Source organism: Bactrocera dorsalis, chromosome 2 (genome assembly GCF_023373825.1).
Source record: "Bactrocera dorsalis isolate Fly_Bdor chromosome 2, ASM2337382v1, whole genome shotgun sequence".
NCBI lineage: Eukaryota > Metazoa > Arthropoda > Insecta > Diptera > Tephritidae > Bactrocera > Bactrocera dorsalis.
Genome location: NC_064304.1, coordinates 85,665,907 through 85,677,458, shown reverse-complemented (window position 1 = coordinate 85,677,458; position 11,552 = coordinate 85,665,907). Strand labels below are relative to the sequence as shown.

Here is an 11,552-nt window from a genome sequence, read left to right as displayed (position 1 = left end):
ACATTTTAAACGGCTTTTAGAATTTCATATGGAATGGAGTAAGCATGTGATCCTTCTCGCTCGAAAGGTCGAGAATTCGAGATAATACTTGCTATTGAATCTACAGAACATTTTCATTTCTTTAATTATTTTGTGAAAATAAACAGTTATTCAACAGGTAGAACTTTGCACCGACTCGCACCGACTGGATTGGGTAGAGGGCGTTCCTAGCTAACGAACGAGTGGCTGGTCAGTTGTCTCCGAAACGTCCATCCTTAAGAGACTCAAACGAAGGGTCAACCGGGTCCGACAAGACATTGCAACCGATTAGAAGTTGCACAACGACCCGCCTCGACTTACACCGCTTTTCTTGTGAACAGGCCGGCATCCCAACGCTTTCGCAGCCGTCCTGCAGCCCAGATGTGGCCTCCCGGATTTTTTTTCCTTGCCTGAAAAGACCGATGAAAGGCAAACGTTTTGAGACAACAGAGCGGATCCAAGCAGCTATTATTATTTAAGAAGAGCGGCTACCTGAGCAGACTTAGTTGAATAAATGTTCCTCACCTCAGAAGAAACATCGTAAATGTATATTCCATAATTTTTATTGTTACACTTCAAACTAATACTGAGTATGTGATAACAAATTTAAAAGTTATGGTTAATACTGCTGCCAACGTTGGTATCGTCGTAATAGTGCCACCTGTGCGCTAAATTTTCGCGCCATTGCACGAACTTGATTGAGATCTCTTAATTGGCGCCCGTAAGGAGGACCTTTGTCTTCACGGCCTGCCAGTTTACGTTTCTTTAAGTTTTTCTCTGTTTTCAGCACAGACTTCTCAATGCCTTCCTTAACATCTCCTTTCTCTGGATTGTAAATACGCTTTACACAACAACTGCACAACGAATGCTTACACCAGCGCCCACAACCGCCATATTCAACTCTGAGAAATTGCCAAAAACTCAACTCTCTCGCCTCATCATCCTCCGGTGTACTTTTGTTTTCCGAAAAAAAGTCACAGATCAGCGTAATGAACAGATTGAGCAGAACAATGGCAATGACGAACATTAACAAAGCATACAAAATGAAGCCAAGTGTGAGTCCACCATAGCCAAGATCATACGGACTAACTGTGCTGCTGAAACCAAATGAGTAACTCATCGAGGCGGTGAAGCTCTTCAAGAGATGTGTAAAATTTTCGGTGTCATTGCCATTTATTATGTACGAACTGATGCCGAAAGCGAATAACCAAATGACGATGATTACCAGAAGTGTGAGTAGTGCCCAACGCGCACGATACAGGGTGCGTGTGAAGACACGAAATGGTTTGGCGAACTGAAACACCTTCCACAAACGTACGGTGGTCAGACAAATGAGAAATCCAATGGCCAAATTTGCTAAATTGTCAATACTTGCCGGCACACGGAAATCTATAAATTCCAGTTTCATCGACTCCTCGAATTCTGACATCAACGTTGACACTTTAACCTCACGTACAATAATCAAAATGATGATAAATATATTCAGTAGAACTATAACACCGTCCACACAATTCCATGGCGAAGCGGACATTTTCGTCTTGTACAGTAAATTCAAAACCAGGTGCTTGAGGAAATAAATCAATGTAAAAAGGTAGAGCAGAAATGTGATCAAGAACATGGCAGGCAAATTGTCCACATTTAACAACAGCCCAACGCTCTGGACATCAACATGAGAGAGCACATTTCCGAACGGTGTGTACTCCAACAAAATTGTGCAGACGCTAAATAAATTCGAATCGGCATTGTAGAGCGTGAAGTCGATGAAAACGCCGGCGGTGCGCGCATCAAACCAATGGGCTTTCTCCAGATAATCCAGTATTTTGAGGCTATTGTTTAGATCGCGTGATAGAAATGTTGCATAACCATTATTCTCGGCGTACGTGTGCAACTTGCCCTGATGATAACTGGGCGTAAACATACTCCAATCCATTTGTGCCGCTAACCAAGGTCCGTAAGTATGTATGTACTTAGAGATATAGTGTAACTGCTCGTAAGGCAGCTGCCAACGGGGCATGAAATTTTTATCATCGAAATCTGGTGTACTCAAACCAATGTACGGCTCTTCGCGTCGCACTTGCCGCAGGCGCACTACGCTTAACAGCTTGGCGATATTATATTGTATCCAGCCAGGCTCCTCTATCACCTTCTCGTTGTAGTCGTGTCCCTGGTTGAAAGCTTCAATTACAATGCGTCGTATATATTCGTATATATCATCTAAAGTATTCACATAATATAGTCCGATCGCGTCCAAACGTTTTTCTTGCAGCACCGTTTTTAGCGTATCCGTGTTGTAATAAGCTTGAAAGTTGCGTGAACCCACCACTAAGAGCAACAGCAATACGAAATACAATCCATACAGTCGCAGCTCGTTAATGATTTGTTTGTATTTGAGATTCAGCGACTCGTTATAATGCGAAGGAGTTGTGTACATTGCAGCCTCGTGGCTGGCTAACTGTAAGCGCACAAGTGCATCCTCATCGTAATTGTAGGTGATCGAAGAGCGACCTACGTCAGGACCCTCTTGCACAGCGGGTTTCTTACGCAATGCCGAGTAGCACGCGTATCCGAGAAATTTTATAAAGTCACCGATAAGGCAATGAAAGAGTACCACGACAACAATAACAAAGAGTATCGCGCGAAACTTGCGTGACTCATGCGAAAAACCGGAGAGACAAATGATGAGAATCAGACACCACACCACAATGAAGATGGACACTCCGAAGAGAATATACATTTTACGCTGCGCTTGCATGTTGTAGTAGCAGGTCAATGCTTTCAAACTGTTGTTTCTTCGATAAAATCGTTTTTATTTTGATTTTAAGAACAAAAATTTTCAAAGTTGCAAAGAATTTTAACTGCGTGCGAACGTATGTGTAATGTCAAATAAATATTTTATGTCACTCATTCTTTAAGTTACTTACATGCATATGTAAAAACTTGGAATTTTCTACACTCTGAATTCGCTTACGTTTATACATATTATCGATTTCTTACATGGTAATATATATAGTATATGAGGAATTTTCATGTTTTGAAGAAAATGTTTATTCATTCGTCTACAATAATGTTGTTGTCCTGTCAGATCAACAATTGAGCATCTAGTGGAAAAATTTTAATCCACAGGTACAGTACAAAATGTTCCCTTACCAAATTAGTCTCTCACACGTCGTTCTTAAGCGGTGGGCATCTCTGTAAAGTCGTTGTGGCGAATTTTGTGAAAAGATCTTGACTTACATCTTGACAAGATCAAATTGGCGCTACCGCTCAATGAGAACCAACTATTTTTGGCCCAAATTGAATGATATGGACTTGGGCAATATGTGGTTCCAACAGAACGGCGACACAAGCCACACAGCGAATGTCACAAGCGATTTATTGAAAACCAAGTTTGGTGAATGTGGACGATTGATGAACTTCGTACGAATATTGAACGTGAAATAGCAAGAGTATCGGCCGATTTATGCTTGAAAAATGTCGAAAACGTCTCTTCTTATCATCGACACACTTCTCAAACTCGATATTTTGGATAACCTTTAACTATTTCATAGCTTTTCATATACATATATTGTAAAACGACAAATCTTTAAGGTTCTCTTTATTTTTGGAAATAGGAAAAAGTTATATGGAGCCATGTCTGGCGAATATGGAAGCTAGGACTTCGCTGTTATACTGTTTTTGTCCAAAAATTCTGGAACAAAATATTTCATCTATTTCTTTCAGTACACGAAGATCGCCAAGTCATAAAACATATCTTACGCCTGCTACAGACAAAGTATCAAGTTATCAAATGAAAATTACCATAAAAACTCTCTTCGATGGAGAGCATTGGAGCTTTCAGCACGATTCCGCTCCAGCACACTAGGTTTAAACCCCAGCAGTGGGTTAAAATCAGTATATCCAGCTTTCATAACTGCAGATGATCGGTCGTCTGGAAATCGAATGAAGAATGTGATCATAGTTGGAAAACATAGCCTGTCAAATATCTCATAAAAATTTGGAGGGTCTCAAAAAGTCTGCGGTTCGAGCAGCATCGTCAATGCCAATACAAACAATACGTGCTCCTATTCCGGCCGAACCCTTGAGAACTTTCGGCAGAACCAGATATATAATTTTACTTTCATGCTTTATAAATACAGGTACAAGAGATTGAAGCCATTGGATTATCAAAACAAAACAAAAGCACTTACAATTGAGAGCAAATATCAGTTATTAGCATTTGAAAATTCTAAACTCGAGCTCTCTTTACGCTCACGGTGTCTCCATAGCTAAAAAGCTGCTTATCAATCCACATATGTGTGTAGTTACATACATATCTATCTTCACATATATGCAAATACATGTGCACTACTATGTATAATTGTATATTGGCTTTCGTACATTTGAGAATGAAGCTGAGCACAAACCGGCGGCTTCAGTAGCTTTCGAGATTTCGACGATGTTTCAAGTGGCGGTTGTGAAGCTCTGTTAAAAGTTATCGTGTGACAGAGACTCTGAGAAACAGCAGTGTTAAGCTCCAAAAAACTAACATATTTAAATCACTGAGCAATTGTGATTTTAGTTGTAAATTATGCTGGGCTTGGATGGTGCTGATTTTTCATTCAAAAAGCAGATAAATATATATTTGATAGCGTTCTTGGCAATTATCGGCGGCGGTCACCTTCGTAAGTAAAAATTAAAAGAAATTGTAAAACTTTTGTTTTGTGCTTGAGTTATCTTTCTTAATCTATTTATGAAATTTATGGAAAAGTGGCGTATTCTTAGTATTTTGTTGTTTGTTGACTCATTTGTGTAAAGCACAAATTATTGCAAATTGTAAAGAGATTTAAGAGAATCATAAAGGCACTTATAAACATACATACATACATATGTATGCGTGTGCCTCTTCGTAAATAAATTGCACTTATACGAAAACACCGTAAACAGACTCAACATTTAAAGCGGAGCTCATGGTTTTTTCTTCTGCGTCGGCTGCTACAGTTCTCTGCATTCAAGAACACGATAGGCCAAGTTGGGATTTCCAACTAAATAAAAAAAGAGATCTTGTATGTCTGCTTTATCTCACATTCGATTATATGAAAAATACACAATCATTTCATTTTATGAAACCAGAAGCAATGGTTCTTCTATTTGGTATCAGTTTTTAAACTTTTATCACTGATATCTGTAGAATAAATACTACTATGAAAACTGAATATTTTTACCAAAAAAAATGTCCGTTAGTTTAAAATTTCCAGTCGTACCGACAATGAATAGCCAATTTATACATGCACTTCTAGAAAACAGAAGAACCAATTTCAAACTGAGTCAACTTCATAGAAACAACTGCTGAACTGTATTTGTACCAAAACCAAGATCTGGTTATTCTTCAATTTCAACATATGTAAGTACATTTGCAGTACAAACGCACTCTTGAAATTTTATCTACCTAACGAAAATGTTTAATTGTTCAGAGTCCCCCCGGTTTAGTTCCAAAATTAGTACCCAGAATAACTCCTTTTTATTCAATAACTTTAGAGAGAACAGAATGCGATTGGAGCTGTGACAATGGCGACTGCTTGGAAAGTGAATATCTCTGTGATGGTATTATCAATTGTGCCGATGGCTCGGATGAAACTATAAACAACTGCTACACCAATACAACATGTCCCACTTTCGCATTTCGTTGTGCCTATGGCGCCTGTATTACGGGTAAAACTCGTTGCAATCAAAAACAGGACTGTGCAGATAACTCGGACGAATTGCCAGTCATATGCCAAATGACAAGTACCGAATTGAACATGGCGATACGCGGTCAATGTGGGTAAATACTTACAAAATTCTATACTAAAGTCACGGATTTAGTTTCGTAATATTTCAGTGATTCGGAAATGCAGTGTAAAAATGGTGTATGTATAGATAGTGATAAGTTATGTGATGGCATACGCGACTGCCCGGAGGGAGAAGACGAGACCTTGGAAAAATGCGCACCATTTACGTGCCAGTCCTTCGCTTATAGATGCGCCTACGGTGCCTGTATTGAGGGTAAAGCCGCCTGTAATGGCACCGTAGAGTGTCACGACGGTTCGGACGAATCGTACGCTCTATGTGGGGGAATACGAAAAAAAGGTTCCGGCGTACGACCAACGCCGAAAGCAACGGAGAAGCCTACAACACAAACAGCTTTACAAATTGGAAATAAGTGTCAAATACCTGCCAATCTTGCAAATGCAATAATCACGAATGTATACTTGGGTACGAGTATAGCCGTCGGTTCCAGTGTGCAAGCAAATGTACTTGTTAATTTTGCATGTCAACCCGGCTACAGTTTAGACGGAGAAGACGTGTTGCTCTGCACAAACGACGGTTGGCACAAACGGCTGCCAGTCTGCACCAATCGCGGTGAGTAAATTTTCAAGATGGTTTCGGACCCGTAAAAATGTTTTTGTTTATTCATAGAATACTGCGATGCAGCGATGCTACATGAGGATAAATCTACTGTGGCCACTTGCTTCATCGACAATGCGCCTGTCGTATGTGATAAAATTAGACCAAACACTATTGCTGAAATCGAGTGTGCACCAGGATATGAGAAAAAATAGTAAGTAAATATTTTCGCAATTCATCGTTCTCGCAATCAAAAATGTTCATGACATTTTAGTTTCGCCCAAATAACAACTTTACACTGTACAAATAAGTACAATTGGAATCATCCGAGAACACCATGCGAAATTCAATGTGGACATGTGCAACAACTTGGATTGCCATATGCACGCAATGGCGTAGAGATTAAAATTGCTGAGGCTCCTTGGCATGTGGGCATATATTTAAACGTAAACGATAAGGAATTTAAGCGTATTTGTGGCGGATCCATAGTTTCTAAACGCCTCGTCGTGACAGGTAAATTGTTAAATAAGGAGAGGCTAAAGGTTGCGATCCGAGTTTATTATTTCGCAATGGTTTAAATATTTGCAGAGCATTTTTCAGTTAAAATCTTGTATATCAAGCAGATAAGTTCCAGGTCTTGTTCCTTAAAAATAATATTCTGAAACTAATTGTCAATGTGAAAAGCGATGTTCTGCTTTAAAGATGGTTCTGTGCAACTGTTTTGTCCATTCAAAAAACGAATTCCATTCTTTAACGTTCCTGGTCCTGGGGAGAACTCAAAATTTAACGGTAGGCTATAATATAATTGTTATAACATACTAGAACAGAGTGAGCAAATATTGGCAAATATGTCAATTAGACAATAGATCCAAACTACCCGGCTCCCTAAACACCCAAGTTAAGTAGGCAAAGTCGCAGCTGTTCAAAAATTACAGAAAATAATGAAGAAATAAAATATAAATTTTTGTATAAAAAAAGGGAAGAATGCCACGCAAGCCACCAATTAATTGTGTGAAGTTTACGGAGACGATGCTGTATCAGTTCGTGTAGCACAACCATGGTTCGTTCGCTTCCGTTCTGGAAATTTCAATGTGAAAAATGCACCTCGTTCTGGGCGATCTATCGTTGAAAAAGTCGATGAAATTATGAAAAAGATTGACCACGACCATCACACAAGCAGCCATAATATCGCTAAGGAACTTAACATTCATCATCAAAAGGTTTTGAACCATTTAAAAAAGCTTACCTCAAAACGAAGTTCGATGTTTGAACACCACATGAATTGTCTGTGAAAAATTTAATGGACCGAATTAACATTTACGATTCTTTGCTGAAACGAAATGAAATCGAACCATTTCTGAAGCGAATGGTAACAGAAGGCGAAAAGTGGAACAAATACGATCATAATATTTAAATGGTCGCAAAGCCCAGATTGAAAAAGGTAATGCTGAGTGTTTGGTGTGATTGGAAAGGAATCATCCACTATGAGCTGCTCCAGCCTGGTCAAACGATTGATTCTACATTTTACTGTTAACAACTGATGAGATTGAAACAAGCAATCGAAAAAAACTGATCAACAGAATGGGCTTCGTCTTCCATCAGGACAACACTAGACCACACAAATCTTTGATGACTCGGCTAAAACTGCTAGAGCTTGGCTGGGAAGTTTTGAAGCATCCACCATATGGCCTTGACCTTGCACCATCGTACTACTATTTGTTTCGGTCAATGTAAAACTCGCTTAATGGCGTAAACTTTACTTTAGAAGAAGCCTGTGAAAATTACTTGTCGCAATTTTTCATTGAGAAACCAGAAAAGTTTTACACTGATCGAATAATGTCTCTAGCGGAAAAATGGCAAAGAGTGCTCGACCAAAATGGTACATATTTGGTTCATTAAAGTTCATTCTAAATTCAAAATAAAAATAAGTTGAAATTTGATTAGAAATACGAAAAGAATTTTTCGACTATCCTATATTTAAATTTGCCGCCATTTATGTAGTGTTGACAATCCTAAAAATACAAGTCGACAGCTGATAATTTAGGAATTAACCGAAGGAATAAGCAAAATAAAACTTTTAGACAAAATCGCGTTTTATAAAAAAAAAAAATTCTTGACCATATTTCGGCCTTAAATTGTTTATAAAAAAATTAACTATCGATAAGAAAAAATCTTCGATTAATTACTAAAAATCATATTTAAGAAAAAAAAACATGAAACTAAACCGTTTTCGAGTAAAATTGGTCGCCGACTTTGAAAACACTTTTTGAAAAAATCGCGTTTCATGTTTGGCATTGTACTTCCACGAACTCTGAACTGCCTTTTTAAATTTTTTGAAAATTCCCCCTTAAAGCCCTCTCATACCATATGGGGGGTAATATTTAATGCCTCTGGCATATTTAGTTATTGATTTATCGCGCTTTTAGTGGTTTTTAACAGTGCCGTTATATGGGGACTGAGCGGGGTTATCTTCCGATTTCAATTGTTGTTGTAGGTTCTTTTGGCTTTAATATGGACATTTAAATCTCGAAGAGAACTATATTATATTTTATGATAATACAAGAATTAAACTCATTTATATAGAAGCCTGTATATGTGCCTCATTTAGAACATATTCTTCTATTTTTACTGTATAAAGCCGCCCATTGCGTCTATGATGAAGCCAATAAGACACGGTACGAAAATTGGCGTTTCAAAGTGTCTCCAGCCAAGATGGCAAATCTTTATATTAGCGCTGATGGTATCGATGTCACCAATGTGACTATTCGAAAATCGTGAGTATACTTAATAATAGTGAAGAGAAAACAATGATTGTGTCGTTTTAGTTATAAAGGTCCCAAAGATAATTTTAACGGGGATATTGCGATTATTACCTTAGAGAAGTCGTTCACATTCGATCGTACCGTGAAGCCAATTTGCTTTCAACCCCGCATTTTGGAAGCCGCCACTGTGCCGAATGACCTCGATGGCTTCATAGTTGGATGGGGTCCCACAGAGAGCAGTAACAATGTCGACGTCTTTCAGAAAGTAGAAGTAACCACGGTGTCCTATCACAGTTGCATAGAGAGGTTAAGCAGCAATGATAAACAGTATGATTTGCCGGATGATAAGTTTTGTGTTGTGCGCAAAGGAACCTCAGGCGATATTTGTCAAGGCGATAGTGGTGGTGGTTTCGTCAGATATATCCACGGACGATATCACTTGGTGGGGGTAATAAGTCACGCCCCATTAGGCAAAAGCGGTTGCGGCAGGGATAGCCTTATAGCGCTTACCAATGTGCAATATTATCAAGAAATAAAGCTTTCCATAGATGATGATAGGGGAGAAGTCTTAAATTAAAACTTTTCGACATGAAAATAAGAGGTATTGTTGTACGTGCATATACTTGCACATATATGCAGTACCTTTTTTTGCACGAAATTATAGGAAATAAATTATTGTTAAGATTTTAGATTTTTGTACTCAAGCAATATTTTTACAAACACACATACATATGTACATGTGTACAGAAATTAAGCATTAGTTTGTATGTGTTTTTAAAAAAATTTAATAGAAGCTTTATTTGTTTACTAAGGACCCAAAATAAAATGTCTTCCACCGTTAAAAGTGATGTGCTATATTTTTTACAACAAAAGAAACTTTTTTAACCAAATTTATCTACAAACCAAGTATTGAGGAGAGTACAGAAGGTCTTATACTGCTGTAGGTTGGTTTTGACTATAAGAAACCGTAATCAAGCCAATAGTTTTCTATGGTGTATTCGGCTGTTGGAGGGCGCTGAAAAAGATTTCACTCACTAAGACTTGAGCAGCTCTCATCGACATCTCCGGTGCTCTGCGAACTACACCGAAAATGGTACTTAATGCCATTCTACAACTAGCAGACAGGTGCATTGCTCCGAAGACCACTCCATACATACATATATAGTTACTTACTGTATATGAAGAAGCCCAAACAGGGTCACGCTGAAATTTTGCTGAAAATGCGATCAAAGTTGTTCAATGAGTATCTGTCCTCACTAATCGACCGCAAATGGTCGAAGTTTTATGAAAGAAGAGGGGTTGGAAACATTCTGACACTTTCTGGGCTTTACACTTTCACACAATCCGCTCGATAGAACCTTATATGCGATGTTGAGGGCTTATCCCACGGTAGTGTGCGCAGATTGTGGAGTCCCCTTTTGATCAATTGGGCAGAGCATATTTTTGCAAAGAAATTAATGCTCGGCCGGTAATCCATCGGCCCCTGCCGCTTTGTTGTTCTTCAGGCAGATAATTTCTATTCGAATCTCATCATAGTCACGCAATGAGACAATCAGACATCTATTCCATCATCATCGATTGGGGAATCGGGTTCGTCATCTCCAGACATCTTCGACCTTTCACTACTTTTCATCAGGCTGGAAAAATGTTCCCTCCATAACTTCAGTATACTGTGAACATCGGCCACTAGATCTCCGCTGGGGGTTCTCCAAAATTATTCCCCGATTTGCAAGTCTTATGTTAGTCACTGCATCTTTTCGTAGAATTTTCGAGCAGTAACCCTATCGTCCAGCTTATCAAACTCTTCGTACTCACGCATTTCGGCCTATCGCACAAATCCGTCTCGCTTCCCTCTTCAACTCTCGGTATCTATTCCATCCCGCCTGTGTTGTGGTTGATTGTAACGTTGTGAGGTGGGCACTCCTCATCGTATCAGCTATTCTTTTGCCTTTTCCGAAAACCAATGGCTTCGTTTTTAGCCGTACGTAAGGAACTTGATATGCCGTCCCACAGTTCCGTTATACCGAGTTGCTGATGAGCGTTCGCAGAGAGGAGAAGTGCAAGTCGAGTAGAAAATCGTCCGGCTATCTGTTGTGATTGCAACGTCGAGAAATGTCGAACCTTCCTTGTGTTTGTTGAAGTGAGTTTTTTTCTGTAAACGTCTAAATCACTGCAGGCGTGTTTTCCGTTTATCACAACGTGATCGATCTGGTTGGTGGCTTTTCGACCGGAGGCAGTCAGATAGCTTGATGAATTTTCTTATGCTGGAATCTAGTACTACTGTTAACCATATTTCGGGCCCCGAAGAATTCGATCAGCTTCAATTCATTTGAGGATGTTTCGTTATGAAGACTGAATGTAAAAGAATCGTTTCTGGACACTCTGAAGTGAACGGTGCTCAAATTACTT

General features: G+C 39.0%; 2 protein-coding genes across 2 annotated transcripts; one reads left to right on the top strand and one right to left on the bottom strand.

Annotated features, from left to right (window-relative positions):
• Nucleotides 1-21: 21 nt before the first annotated feature.
• Nucleotides 22-2,879, bottom strand: LOC105222698 (polycystic kidney disease 2-like 1 protein). Its single transcript, XM_049449187.1, has 2 exons — nucleotides 544-2,879; nucleotides 22-428 (listed from the first exon to the last, which is right to left on the bottom strand). The coding sequence occupies exon 1, from the start codon at nucleotides 2,768-2,770 to the stop codon at nucleotides 638-640; it is 2,133 nt and encodes a 710-aa protein (XP_049305144.1). The 5' UTR covers nucleotides 2,771-2,879; the 3' UTR covers nucleotides 22-428; nucleotides 544-637.
• Nucleotides 2,880-4,420: 1,541 nt separating this feature from the next.
• LOC105222697 (modular serine protease) lies at nucleotides 4,421-9,987 on the top strand. The gene is made up of 7 exons (XM_011200122.3): nucleotides 4,421-4,679; nucleotides 5,533-5,818; nucleotides 5,876-6,396; nucleotides 6,454-6,595; nucleotides 6,656-6,894; nucleotides 9,020-9,155; nucleotides 9,207-9,987. The coding sequence occupies exons 1-7, from the start codon at nucleotides 4,586-4,588 to the stop codon at nucleotides 9,718-9,720; spliced, it is 1,932 nt and encodes a 643-aa protein (XP_011198424.2). The 5' UTR covers nucleotides 4,421-4,585; the 3' UTR covers nucleotides 9,721-9,987.
• The last annotated feature ends 1,565 nt before the right edge of the window (nucleotides 9,988-11,552 follow it).

Bases quoted from the DNA above. Each gene is read 5' to 3' on its own strand.
- LOC105222698 (XM_049449187.1), bottom strand. From the start codon at position 2,770: ATGCAAGCGCAGCGTAAAATGTATATTCTCTTCGGAGTGTCCATCTTC.
- LOC105222697 (XM_011200122.3), top strand. From the start codon at position 4,586: ATGCTGGGCTTGGATGGTGCTGATTTTTCATTCAAAAAGCAGATAAAT. The intron at 5,819-5,875 runs GTAAATACTTAC...GTAATATTTCAG, and splicing joins GCGATACGCGGTCAATGTGG to TGATTCGGAAATGCAGTGTA. The intron at 9,156-9,206 runs GTGAGTATACTT...GTGTCGTTTTAG, and splicing joins AATGTGACTATTCGAAAATC to TTATAAAGGTCCCAAAGATA.